General features: G+C 48.3%; 1 protein-coding gene across 1 annotated transcript; it reads left to right on the top strand.

Moving 5' to 3' along the window:
* The first annotated feature begins 93 nt into the window (after window positions 1–93).
* dpysl2a (dihydropyrimidinase like 2a) lies at window positions 94–13,188 on the top strand. The gene is made up of 14 exons (XM_030369490.1): window positions 94–450; window positions 2,674–2,762; window positions 3,106–3,290; window positions 3,489–3,653; window positions 4,104–4,165; window positions 4,360–4,440; window positions 4,551–4,619; window positions 5,696–5,816; window positions 5,930–6,086; window positions 7,041–7,182; window positions 7,738–7,908; window positions 8,306–8,485; window positions 9,557–9,782; window positions 11,101–13,188. The coding sequence occupies exons 1-14, from the start codon at window positions 409–411 to the stop codon at window positions 11,190–11,192; spliced, it is 1,782 nt and encodes a 593-aa protein (XP_030225350.1). The 5' UTR covers window positions 94–408; the 3' UTR covers window positions 11,193–13,188.
* The last annotated feature ends 960 nt before the right edge of the window (window positions 13,189–14,148 follow it).

The raw sequence follows: 14,148 nt of genomic DNA, 5'->3' as shown, positions 1-14,148 counted from the left end.
GACTACAAGATCCACTGGCAGGTGATTAGACGAGTGCAAAAAAATATATGTCATTGTCAAATGAGAAGATCAAAGAAGGCCTCTATCGAAGGGCGGGGCACTGCGCATGCGCGGTTCGCCTTCGTAGCTCTCGCTATCTGCTGCCTGCACAGTCTTCTGGGACCCGTCCCCATAAATCCCCCGAAATAGCGTTTTCTAAAGCTTTAGACCAGCTCACGTTGGCGTCGCATTCGACCAATAGCATCTCCACGTCTGAAAGCTACCGTAACCAGAAGTATTCCCCCGGGGCGTCGTCTGGTGAGCACCCAGAGCATCCAATCCTTCCATCGGTAGCTAACGCCTCCCGGACGCGCTAGTCCGTGTTACCAAGTGTGGGGAAAATACAGCCGCATCCGAGGGGTCGTCAAGATGTCGGGGTACCAGGGCAAGAAAAACATCCCGAGAATCACGGTAAACTACTGGTTTTATTGTCATTTTTCTTGGTGAACACGCTGGGGTTGGGCCACATGAACATGACCACCATAGCCATTACATGGCCACCCGACGGATTAGCCCGCTAGCCGCCGCTGCTAAGCCCTTCTATCCGTGCATCGACCGCCGCTAGCCACAGCCCCCCGACGCCGACAGTCGGCCGTCCATCTGACAGCAATGACACCTTATATAATGAGTTGGGTGTGGCGAAGTGGCCGCCGGGCCACTGTGCCTGAAGTAATCATTGGTGATGTAGTTAGGTGCAACATTTGCACCATTCGTTTTCCCTGCCTGTGTCTTCACCGTGGGGTGACGGCAGTAAGCTGGCACCTGCAGCGTTGGCTGGTTGGGTGTAGCTGCAAGATGACGACCAAACAGCCCCATATGCTCATTCTTAACGTTTCAATTCTTGAGCTTGCAACTGTGCACCATCCACAGTGGCGTTCGTTCGTAAAACGGATGCATTTCCAGATAACGCCATGGCTGCAAACGGAGTGCTTTAGGCCATCTTCTCCGAGCAAATCGGATGTATATTAAATGCAATTGTTTTTGAACCCATTGTTTTTCAACTCATACGTCAATGGGCCATCCGACTATATCGAAAATAGCATCCCTGCCAATAGAAGTTAAAGCCCTTCTGCGAACTAGGTCACTGGAAAATATCCATCCCAGAGCTGGTTGCTGTTCGCTGTGGTCATGCAGCTTTAATAGCAGGGGCTGTAATACTATGAATATTTATAGCATAACTCCAACTTAAGTTAACCATTGAAAGGAAAAGGGAATACTAAGGTCCCCAGTTCCAGACTGGCTGGTGTATTTTGTATGATGGCAGCTGTTGGATCTCCCACACAAGTGTATACTGTAGTAACATCAGCTGTAGCCACTGGTCCCGGGTATAATATGGATTTGGTTCTACCTGGGCTTCAGCCTCAGGGTACCCTTAAGACAGGGTAGAGTACTTGGCTTGGAGACATGAGGGAGCACTCAGCCCATCTGGAGAAACACCACCTACTATTAGGTCTTGCCTTGTCGATCTCTATGCAGAATGTAGTTTGCTGCCTAAATCCCTCAACAACAAACCCACATACTTGTGTTGCTAAGTCATGGCTTGTCGCACTTTTTATGGCTAACCTATTGGTTCTCTAAAATCCTTGTTGAAGAAGTGGATGTACAGTCATTGCTCCATGTCCATGACAGAAGTTAGAATTTGATTTAAATTTGATGATTAAAAATGCATTGCATTAATAGCATGAACGGAAGTGGTATTTTCAATCCAGTGCATCTTATCTGCCATTTGCAAAGGGGAAAAAAAGCCATCAGCCCAAACAATGTTTCCTGGGTCACTGAGGTTAGGAATCGAGATGGTTCCTATGACCCACTTAAACCACTAATGGTCTGATGGATCAGTCAATACAACCTGGTTACCGGGCCTAATGTAGTCCTTCTCTCCCCTCCATCAGGGCCACCGCTAGCATGTTCCTCCCAGCGGGCTTTGGTTCGAATTAGGCCTCGTTTTGTTTCATCAACCCTCTCTCCACAAACCTCATGGATTGCGATGCACAGTGTTCTCCCTCCCATCATTCGGATCAAAGTAGTTTGTGATGCTCATGAAGGATTGTCGGTTAGTCTGGGAATGCACCCTTTCCTGGTTTCCCCTGGCAACCACGTTTTGGCCGGTGGCTTCTTGTATCCATTAGAGGAGAGGTTTGGCCACTGTGTTGCACCTGGGGCCCCATACCCTGGGAGGGATGGCAACCCCCCAGGGGTCAAAGAATGAACACCTGCCCCCAGGCAATGATGGATACATTTAACAATTGCTTGTTTTCTAAAAGTTCATTTTTGGACCATGGTCCAAAAAGTGAATAACAAGTCCCTTGTAAAGGACTTGTTATTCACTTGACTTTATACAAATCAAACAGATAAACAAGCTCATCGTGTTTACAATAAGACATGCTAAATATGTAAAGGATGTATTGTACTGCATCATTCGATTCTCCTCTGTCTGTTCAAAAATAGCCTGTTCCTTCCTTGTGGTGACTCTTCCTGTTCTGGGCCGATGGCTCATCATGTCTTGCTGCCATCCACTGGTCCATATTCCTCCACAGTGACTGAACGAGTGCTAACCAACAAGACATTTGAAATGAGGCACTAGTTGGAGGTGAATATTCGTGGACAACACTGATTTCTGTTTCTATCTTTTAGAGCGATCGTCTTCTCGTGAAAGGAGCCAAGATTGTCAACGATGACCAGTCTTTCATGGCAGACATTTATATGGAGGATGGAGTCATCAAGTGAGTTTAATCGCTTGTCAAAAACCCCATTTAAACATTGCTTTGCATGAGCTAAAGTTATTATAATATGCATATGCAATTTTCATATCCTAATTCATTATATCTTTGGCCCATGCATATTCTAATGTTAATACTAAATATATATGCTATTTGAATGGATGACCGAACGGTTGAACTGGTACATTATGTCCACATTAGTTTTGCATGAGAAAGTGTGATGAATCGCACTCAAGAAACACGGCATGGTCTTGGAATAGTATAGAAAACTATTTTATAAATAGTCACCAATGATCAATTGCATTTCATTCCACTATGAATCATCTGGAATTGTTTTCTTTCTCAGGCAGCTCGGAGAAAACCTGATTGTTCCCGGGGGGGTGAAGATCATCGAGGCCCACGGGAAGATGGTCATGCCTGGGGGCATCGATGTGCACACGCGCTTCCAGATGCCGGACCGAGGCATGGTCTCCGCTGACGACTTCTACCAGGGCACCCGCGCTGCCCTGGCTGGGGGAACCACCATGATCGGTACATATCCCACAGCCTCCGCCACCACCACCACCACCACCACCACCATTGCTTTGATCGTGAACACAAAGCTAGCCCTCACAGAGATCATCAGCTTGCCATGGACGGGAGTGTGTGCACGCTGTGCAACAGTTTGATTCCCTTGTACTGTCGTTTGACTGTACGTGTGTGTGTGTGTGTGTGTGTGTGTGTGTGTAGTTGACCACGTGGTGCCGGAGCGAGGTGTGGGCCTCATGGCCGCCTTCAACCAGTGGAGGGAATGGGCCGACAGCAAGTCCTGCTGCGACTACTCGCTGCACGTCGACATCACCGAGTGGCACAAGGGCATCCAGGAGGAGATGGAGAGCCTGGTGAAGGACCACGGTAGGCAGCTCGCTGAGCACTCTGCGCTCGACCAGCAGGTGGTGGAGAAGGAGTCTTATCTACACGCTGAAAAACACCATGCATCCTCCTGCTGTGTTTTTTATTTTTCTTCTTCTTCTTTCTGACTTCATGATCTGATCCTTCAAAGGAAATGCTTCGATTCAATGCTGTTTGTTCATGTGGCTAACAAGACGTGAAGCAATATAAACCGATGCATGCTAATACTTCTTGCCTGTTGAATGCCTGCACAAAAAAAATAATGTTTCTTGAAATCAAAATAACAATTCTCCTAAATTCCAAAGCACAGCTTGACACTTAGAGAATGAAGCTTCTGTGATGTGGAAGCTCTCTAACTTTTACTCTGCACTTGGTTCTGTATGTTTTCCCGCTTCTGGCTCTTAATTGCTCCCTTGGCTCTTTCTCTTCCTCTCCTGAACTGTCTATCTTCAGGTGTCAACTCTTTCCTGGTCTATTTGGCCTATAAGGATGTTTTCCAACTTTCTGACTCTGAGGTATGCTTGGCTAACCTAATCTTTGCTCACTGGTCGCTGTTGTTCTTACGTGTGTGTGTGTGTGTGTGTGTGTGTGTGTGTGTGTGTGTGTGTGTGTGTGTGTGTGTGTGTGTGTGTGTGTGTGTGTGTGTGTGTGTGTGTGTGTGTGTGTGTGTGACCCACGCCCTGACTCAGTGTTTGTTACCCCCTGGCAGATGTATGAGGTGTTCAGTGTGATCAGAGACCTGGGGGCCATCGCCCAGGTGCACGCGGAGAACGGCGACATTATTGCTGAGGTAAGTGAAAGCTCACGTCAAATCATTGAAATTGCTCCCGTGGCTCGGCTCTGGGGTCTCTTATTCATGTGGTCGTTTGTGTTCCTTCTACCTCTTTTCTGGGCTTCTAGGAGCAGCGTCGCATCCTGGATCTGGGCATCACTGGGCCTGAGGGCCACGCGCTGAGCCGCCCAGAAGAGGTGAGAACTCGTCCATCCCTTCAGCGATCCATTGATTTATTAATTGAAGCACACGACTATAAGAGGCAGTATGTTTGGGATGTGTTGCTGTAAGAAACGACGGTAGACGTACGGACGAAAAACTACCCCAAATGCACAGCCATGCTGAGGAAAACCAACCACTGCCCTTCAATTCTGTATTCATTTGGTCATCCGGGGCAGGGGAAATTGCTTTTTCCCAAGGTACATAAGAAACGGTCAGAGGAATGGAGTAGGGTTGGTTAGGGAGAACTTTTCTGAGAGAAAGTTTAGATTGTTCTTTCACAGTCCATAGGCAGATGATATCCCTGTGAAAGCCCTACCAATCTTTGGCCTCTAGAATATAATTGGTCTGGTAATGTAAAGGTGAGATGCATATGCTGGAAGTTATTGACACACACACACTCACTCACTCACTCACTCACTCACTCACTCACTCACTCACTCACTCACTCACTCACTCACTCACTCACTCACTCACTCACTCACTCACTCACTCACTCACTCACTCACTCACTCACTCACTCACTCACTCACTCACTCTCTGTCTGATGATCGAAAGAAAAAACAGCAATCCTTCTCTTGGGTTCTAAACAATAAAGGCAGCCAATCATACGTTTAATTACAGTTGAGCCCTCTAGAATCATTTCCGTCTCCCCGTCTTCTCTTTATTCCCTCCATCCCTTGAGCTGCTATTGTCCCTTGAGTGCAGGGTTTAAAAGTTTTTATTTTTTATATTGATTATTCGGGCAAAGTTTTCTGGTTCCGGTCAACACTCCAACCCGTTCTCTCGATGCATCGGATCAAATCGGACACGAGAAAAGGGTAGATTAGTGAATTGAGTTTTCACTGGTCTATTGCAGCACACGTAAAAAAATCCAAGTTAAACTTCAAACTTGTGCAGGACCCGCACAGCCCTGAAGGTCCCTTGTAAAACAAAACCGGAAACTGTATATTTTTACAGTGATACAGTGTCTATGGGAATGTGTAGAGCACCACGTCGGATCCTTCGGTCCCCCGGTGTGTAAGCCACACTTTCTGTGTTCCCTGGTGAACAGGTGGAGGCGGAGGCAGTGAATCGTGCGGTCACGGTGGCCAATCAGACCAACTGCCCCCTCTACATCACCAAGGTCATGAGCAAGAGCTCCGCTGATGTCATCGCCAGCGCCCGGAAAAAAGGTGAGAGGGAAAAAAACGGAAATAACGATGACGACCGCACTTCTCCCCTCCTGCCGTTACCGACGATGCGTGGCTCGTCTGACTTTGGGTTCTCTCGTGACACGCCCCGCCAGGCGCCGTGGTGTACGGGGAGCCCATCTCGGCCAGCCTGGGCACGGACGGCACCCACTACTGGAGCAAGAACTGGGCCACGGCAGCGGCCTACATCACCTCCCCTCCGCTCAGCACCGACCCCACCACCCCCGACTATCTCAACTCTCTGCTCGCCTGGTGGGTGACCGGCCCGCATACGTCCTCTTCTATAGCCTCTGTTACATCCTCTGTTACAGCCTCTGTTACATCCTCTGCTATAGCCTCTGTTACAGCCTCTGTTACAGCCTCTGTTACATCCTCTGCTATAGCCTCTGTTACAGCCTCTGATATAGCCTCTGATATAGCCACTGTTACAGCCTCTGTTACAGCCTCTGTTACAGCCTCTGTTGCATCCTCTGTTACATCCTCTGTTACATCCTCTGCTATAGCCTCTGTTACATCCTCTGTTACATCCTCTGTTACATCCTCTGTTACATCCTCTGTTATAGCCTCTGTTATAGCCTCTGTTACAGACTCCGTTACATCCTCTGCTTCGTCCTCTGCTATATCCTCCACATCATGTGCTATATCTTCCACTACATCATTGGCTATATCCTCTGCCGAGGACAAGTTAAAATCTGCTCTAGATCTAGATTCGAGGCCACATGCTGATAAAAAGAATGAAATGAATGCAGTGCATAAAGTGTAATCTTGTCAGGGATGGGTTTAAAGTCACATCATTGTGTCTTTGTGTGTGTTTTTATGTCCCTGTCATGTCTAGGGTGTGCTGCTGATGTCACTTTGATGTTCTTTCAGAGTGTTCTTTCAGGGTGTCCTTTCAGGTCAATCAAGCTCAGCTGAGTGAAGGATAACTTTAGTCAAAAATGACAAACGATGTAGTGGCTTTAACTGCCCAACAGAGGGAGTGGTGTGTCCGTTAATGTAGGGAGATCACGCATCATAACTCTCAATGGACAGTTATATAAAATCCGATGCACATGCTGACATGATTACTGACCAGTCGGCTCGTTTATTTTATTAATCAACTCGGGCCACTCCGGTGTCTAGACAGTATTGATCCGCGGTGAGCGGTCGCTCACTCTGAATGAGGGGCTCACTGCCGTCCTGTTGTCTCCTCCTTCTCCTCGTCAGCGGGGACCTGCAGGTGACGGGCAGCGCCCACTGCACCTTCTCCACCTCCCAGCGCGCCGTGGGCAAGGACGACTTCACCCTGATCCCGGAGGGCACCAACGGCACGGAGGAGAGGCTGTCTCTCATCTGGGACAAGTGTGTGGTAAGAGCCCCTGGGGATTCAGGACCGCGGAGCGCATCGCTGAGGACCCACGTCGACAGATGGGCCCATACCGTCTGTTCCTTTCCGATTCCTGGACTTGAGTATCGGCCAATACAAGACTATATACCGATACAGCATCCAGCATGGGAACTACTACTAGCACTTGTTCTTGTTGAAGGGTTCCCTTAAGATGACGCCAATGTCCAGTCGCTTTACTAACTGTTGACAAATTGTTTTTTACAGAATTAGATCATTTACAATTATAATTATACATTTGTATTGATATAGTGTAGTGTGAGCATCCATACTTTTCCGACCTGGTAGTGAGAACACGCGTATGTCGGAGATGACGCGTCTCCCATTCCGACTTCCGACTTCTAGAGCTAGACATGTGATGGTATCGGGTCGAAACATAAACTTGCGTATTCGCCGCTACCGATTTTATTTTTTGTTGAGGTTTTCTTTTGGCAGTATCGGACGAATTTCCGAGACTGGTATTGGAACAACTCTACCCGTGTCCGGTGGTTAACCGACGCTCCCCTGTGTTCCCGCCAGGTGTCCGGGAAGATGGACGAGAACCAGTTTGTGTCGGTGACCAGCACCAACGCGGCCAAGATCTTCAACATGTACCCCCGCAAGGGGCGCATCGCCGTGGGCTCGGACGCCGACCTGGTGCTCTGGGACCCCGACGTCTCCAAGATCATCTCGGCCAAGACCCACAACCTGGTGAGAGGGGACCCCCCGTGTGTGTGTGTGTGTGTGTGTGTGTGTGTGTGTGTGTGTGTGTGTGTGTGTGTGTGTGTGTGTGTGTGTGTGTGTGTGTGTGTGTGTGTGTGTGTCACTGTTGCCCTTTCCACAAATTGTATTTGATCACGTCGACAAAGATTATGCACATGGTCTGACACAACCTGAACATGACGCATCACACCTTGGTTCGGGGAGAAGAAATCAAATGTGCTTTCATCAGCACCGTCTCATCGTGTGATTGGTTGGCGAGGGTCCGACTCTGGTGTATCATTGATTCCGTCGTGCTTACGCGCACAAGTCTGCGCAAAAGTTTTGATCCCGAAAAATAATTGGTTGAAAAGCCGTCCGCTCTAACTCCCCCCCCCCCCCCCCCCAGTCCGTGGAGCACAACATCTTCGAGGGCATGGAGGTGCGCGGCGGCCCCCTGGTGGTGATCAGCCAGGGCAAGGTGGTGCTGGAGGAGGGCGTCCTGCACACCACCGAGGGCTGCGGACGCTACGTCACCCGCAAGGCCTTCCCCGACCACGTGTACAAGAGGATCAAGGCCCGCAGCAGGGTGAGCGCGCCAACAGCTTCCTCTAGAACGTCATTGTGTTTTAAAGGGAGCGCTAATGTTATCCTATTGACAATCGGGATAATTGGGCCTAGAAGACGGCCTGTACTGGCCTGTATTGTGGAAGGTGTCCTGTATTGTGGAAGTCGGCCTGTATTGTGTGAGGTGTCCTGTATTGTGGAAGTCAGCCTGTATTGTGTGAGGTGTCCTGTATTGTGTGAGGTGTCCTGTATTGTGTGAGGTGTCCTGTATTGTTGAAGGTGTGTCCTGTATTGTGTGAGGTGTCCTGTATTGTGTGAGGTGTCCTGTATTGTGTGAGGTGTCCTGTATTGTGGAAGGTGGCCTGTATTGATGAAGGTATCCTGTATTGTGGAAGTCGGCCTGTATTGTGTGAGGTGTCCTGTATTGTGGAAGGTGTCCTGTATTGTGGAAGGTGTCCTGTATTGCGGAAGGTGTCCTGTATTGTGGAAGGTGGCCTGTATTGTGTGAGGTGGCCTGTATTGTGTGAGGTGTCCTGTATTGTGGAAGGTGTGTCCTGTATTGTGGAAGGTGTGTCCTATATTGTGTGAGGTGTGTCCTGTATTGTGTGAGGTGTCCTGTGTTGTGTGAGGTGTCCTGTGTTGTGTGAGGTGTCCTGTGTTGTGTGAGGTGTCCTGTATTGTGTGAGGTGTCCTGTATTGTGTGAGGTGTGGCCCACAGAGGGTACTGTGACGTATTTGTCTATAGATTTGTAACGGCCCCGAGACATCTTAACGTGTCGTATCGTGAGGTCCCTGGGGATTCCAGTACCTCCCCAGGTAGGTGTGCTTTGAATCACCAGGTCGTCAGTCCAGTGGGGGGGGGGGGTTATCCACTAACTGGTCATTAACCAGTGGGGGGTGGTGTTTCTCCACTAACTGGTCATTAACCAGTGGGTGGTGGTGTTTCTCCACTAACTGGTCGTTAACCAGTGGGTGGTGGTGTTTCTCCACTAACTGGTCGTTAACCAGTGGGGGGTTTCTCCACTAACTGGTCCTCAACCAGTGGGGGGTGGTGTTCCTCCCACTAACCGTCGACGGGTGTGTTCCCCCCCAGCTGACGGAGCTCCGCGGCGTCCCCCGGGGTCAGTACGACGGGCCGGTGTGTGACGTGGCCCCCTCCCCCAAGGTGATGTCGGCCACGTCCACGGCCAAGACCTCGCCCACCAGGCAGCAGAAGCAGCAGCAGCAGCAGCAGCACCAGCAGCAGCAGCAGCAGCACCACCAGCAGAGCGCTGCGCAGCCCATGAGGAACCTGCACCAGTCCGGCTTCAGCCTGTCTGGTGGGTACTCCTAGACCGGGTGGCCCCGCCCCCTTCTGCCAGCGATCTGAGCTCGCCCTGCCGAAGGGCTAGCCTGGCTCCGCCCGCCTAAGTAGTACTTCCGCTCAATTTGAATTTCCCTTCAGTGCTAGGTCTGGGTCTGCCGGTATGTTAGTGGGTTTTCTCCGTTTGAATTTTCTGCGTCCAATCAGCGAACAGAGGGAGTGGCTGATATCAAAGACGTTAAAGTCAGCTCTCGTCGACGGACATCGTCACGCAGGGTGTTTGGTTTGTTTACAGCCTGCGCGCAACGTGATTCCCAGCCAAACATTAGCGATTGGTTATGGCAGATCAGAGTGGCACTGAGCAGATCGAATAGCTTTAAACTTCAACAGACACCCGCCTTCAAGAGAGTTAACGTTTGTGAATTGAGTAAGTCCAGACTCTGTATAAATGAATTGAAGTACGAGAGTCTGGTAGGACCAGGCTACCGAAGGGTCCTCACCATCACCAAGCTGGCTTTTCCCCCTGGCACGCTATTGGCTGGTTTAAAACAATGACGACAGGGAAGCGACGGCAAGCAGCCAATTGCGTACAGCGTCGGTTGAACTAGGCCCGTCGATCACGCCTCTTGTGCTGAAGAAAATGACAGCAGCCTCCCCAATCTACGATTTGATCTTGGTCTGGCAACAGCCGGGCTAGGGTACTCCTGCACTCACCACCTTCCAATCTCTCTCAGACCCAAGTACTTACATTTGGGTACTCGCCGATACGAGTACTTAATAATACCATTATAGTTTGAAGGGCCAGTGAGGCAAATGTTTCTATGATTATTGAGTACTAAGATAAAAGAAAAAAAAAAAAAAGTCCCTCATCACAAAAACGCTGCTGAGGGCTCTGGGAAAGATGAGGGCTGTGTGATCACCATGGTAACGGCCCACAGTAATTGAGTGATTCCTTTTTTAGTTCCGTTGTGAAACTAATGATGCTCCATACACCGTAGCAATATACTTTAGGTGTCCGGGAAGCCGCTGCTCAGACAGAGCTTCACTATCCTAACACGCGCACACCATAGAGGTGTACAATAAGGTCCGAAAAGCCACACAAAAAAGAAAGTGGCTCTTAAAGGTGTGTAGAGTGGCATCGCGTGGTTGTGTCAGAAGGCTTTACGAGTACATGAGCACAGTATCGGGCCAGAGTCCGAATGCTGGTATCGGTATCGGTGTGTCCCGACTCACAACCTTGTGGGCGTGGCCGGCCCCTGTCGGCATGGTGATGATCCCATCGTTCATCAACGCGTGTTTTGTTTTCTCTTCCTTTCGTCTCGTTGATTCCGCAGGAGCCCAGGTGGACGACAACATCCCCCGCCGCAGCACCCAGCGCATCGTGGCGCCCCCCGGTGGCCGGGCCAACATCACCAGCCTGGGCTAGGCCCCCGACCCCCCCCCCCCCCCTCCCCCGCGACGGCACTGCGGTGCCGACGCGACAGCGGGACTGGCGGCCAACTTAAAACCACTGTCACATCGCACCTGGTCCGCGCAACAAACTGTTGCGCCCTAACGCACCCGCACCTGCATCTACCCCTGCATCTACCCCTGCATCGACCTCACCCCACCACCTCCCATCTACCCCCCTCCCCCAAGTAATAAACCCATCTCTCCATCATCATGCACTGCACTCAGCCACTGGGTTTGGTTTTGAATCCTCCGTTTTTGTTTTCTAAGGTGTTAATTTTTCCAGAAGGCGTGTGTAAAGAGGGGGTTCTGTTTTAATCTTTCTGTTCAGGTTCTTAACCGTTTTTTTTTCTTGACGATATTGTTTACATTTAAATATTATTTTGCGTGTACGTCATGTAGTTGCCTTCTTGGTTCGAAAGTTAAAAAAAATGATGAAATATCGAGTCAGTGAAGGGAAACATTTTGTGTCACCGTGGTTTGAACAAAAGAATGTGTTTTTAATATTCTCTTGTCTTGTTCTATTTATATGTTTATTTAAGTACAACTTCCTCTTTCAATCAAACGTAGGACCAACAAAAATGTGCTGAAATTGTGAACAATCTGAAACTTTCGTTGACCTGTTATTGATCTTACAATGGTGTCTAGACAGGCCATGTTTTATTGACTTTATTCCCCCTGGTACCTAGTTGTGGTTTTCTTTAGTTATAATCGTGACGTTTGTTTTGTTGTTGAGCCATGTTGAAACCATAGTCGTGTTGTAGTGCATGGGTTGCACTGAAAGATGGTATTCTAGCATTACATTTACAGTTAAACTCAACTTAACTCTTTATTATGAACCTGTGACCACAAAAAAAGGCACATTATTGATTTTTAGCAGCATTTTTTTTAGCAGCATTTCAGGGCATTCACTTTTCTTATGTTAACTCGTTTTGTCTTTCTATTCCAGCTCAGAGACCATAAGCTTGAGCTCTGTGCGTTTCCAAACCCCACACACGTGTGTTCATAGTGACATCCCAACAAAACCAACACACAGCACCGAGCGCTCACCTAGTTTGCCAACCACGCTCTCTGCACCTGGTGCTATACAACCAATGCTGTGTCTGTTCAGAGGACAGATAAGTTGATCCTAACGAACCCGCATCCACATGAGCAGGTGCTACGTACCCATCACTTTCCGGTCATAAAACCTCCGTAGTTTTTGCATCTGATCCCCAATGGTGAATATGTTTGTTGAGAGGTCGCAGGGGGCTTTGATTTGTGTCGGATACGACTATTATTATTATTGATATGTTTTAAGGATATTCGTTGAAACCTAATTACTTGCCTGCCTATTCTATAAGATATGATAGCACACTGCAAGACTAGACTCATGCATCTATGAAGGTTCTGCGATAGAATTGGAGAAGAAAAACGTGCGCTTTTAAAAAGAGATAAAAAAACAACAACCTGATGAAAGGTGCTTCTGTTTGTATATGAATCCATTCCAGTGTGCTGCTGATGTGTCCGTTGTTCTCGATGAAATCGTTGATAGACTAGCGGCTCTTACGAGCCCTATTAGTGTTGTGAATGAAATTCAGATATCCGATAGTCCCTCGCTCCTTTGCTTGAACTACGTTGTTGACTCCCAGTCCTGTGTGCGGTAGTATCAGTGACCACCAAAAGAACCCCCGGCTGTTGCTTCTGCCAGGCTCTGCTTCAACCCGTCTACCAATACTTTATTTATCGCCACGTCAAGTGTTGGTTTCCAAAGCCACGGTAGTAAGACGCCAGCAGGGTTTTCTGTTTTTGTTATGGTTTTTCAGTTTTTGATGTTGAGCACCATTGTCACACTCTTCCAAACTAGTGATATACTCTTGGTTATGTATGTTATGTAGACAAATCAGAATTTGGGGGAGATCCTAGCTCCCCAACGTTATTATTCGATCCAGTCTGTGTTAACTTCAGTGGATTAAAAAATACAGTAAATACCACACTTGTCCTGAGTCGTTTGTGAAGATGAATCATTGGACACTGCAGGCTACGCAGAAGCGCCTTTTGGGGTTTCATGAACACACGCTCCAGTGTGACTTTTGAGGCGCTAATTGAAAAGAAAGTCCGTTCTCATTGGTATCAAATAATCTGCTTCCACTAGATGGAGACCTTGAGCCTTGTCAGACATCTTTATGACCAGGCATACACATAAAACCCAAGGATGAACTCGGTTCGGATCATTCACATAACAGTGTTTACTTCTGTTGGGTTTTATTTCTGAGAATCGCAATTTCTTTTTTTTGCATTTCTCATGCCCTGCGGTTTGTTGATGCATCGTCCAATTAGAGATGGATGGACGCACTGCCGTGAGAGCAACATTAAGTCAACTTCTTGAGCAGATCAGGAGAGCGTAAAGAACAGTAGGACGAGCAAGGAAAAGCCTCCTGGGAAACTTTGTACTGAGATATGACTCATGCCCATTGGCATGCGAACTACAATTGCCACAAGCCCCCTCCCCCCATCCCCCCCGCCCCCCAGTAACAACATGGGCTCTGTTCTAATCACTGATGAATTAGAACATAGTGTGTTTACTTGTCTACACAGCCTGTAATTCAGGATGTTGTTGGTAGAGCAGAACCAGTTTAATTATGTTTCTGATTACTTGGGAGATTTTTTTATCTTTCATTTAAGAAATAAGTAGTCAGCAATGTTACAAAAGCATCTCATCAACCAGACAAGATCACAGCAGGAGGACATAAAATAGCCTTTCTTAAGTGTAGACTTTAAATGTTCCAACCCCTTAATCTCAGTCTGGCGTTTGAGGGTAAAACGTGTTCAGTTTAAATTTCAACACAAAGATAATTAATCAAGGTTGTGATCATCATTAGGCTTTCGCCTGTTCATAAGTAACAGCCTTGGGCTGGGCACATTGATTGAAAATGTCTGTCGTTTGATGGCCA

Source organism: Gadus morhua, chromosome 11 (assembly GCF_902167405.1).
Source record: "Gadus morhua chromosome 11, gadMor3.0, whole genome shotgun sequence".
Taxonomy (NCBI): domain Eukaryota; kingdom Metazoa; phylum Chordata; class Actinopteri; order Gadiformes; family Gadidae; genus Gadus; species Gadus morhua.
The sequence above is the reverse complement of the archived record's forward strand: the minus strand, read 5'-3'. Positions and strand labels throughout refer to the sequence as shown.

Bases quoted from the DNA above. Each gene is read 5' to 3' on its own strand.
- dpysl2a (XM_030369490.1), top strand. From the start codon at position 409: ATGTCGGGGTACCAGGGCAAGAAAAACATCCCGAGAATCACG. The intron at 4,620-5,695 runs GTGAGAACTCGT...CCTGGTGAACAG, and splicing joins CGCTGAGCCGCCCAGAAGAG to GTGGAGGCGGAGGCAGTGAA. The intron at 9,783-11,100 runs GTGGGTACTCCT...TTGATTCCGCAG, and splicing joins GTCCGGCTTCAGCCTGTCTG to GAGCCCAGGTGGACGACAAC.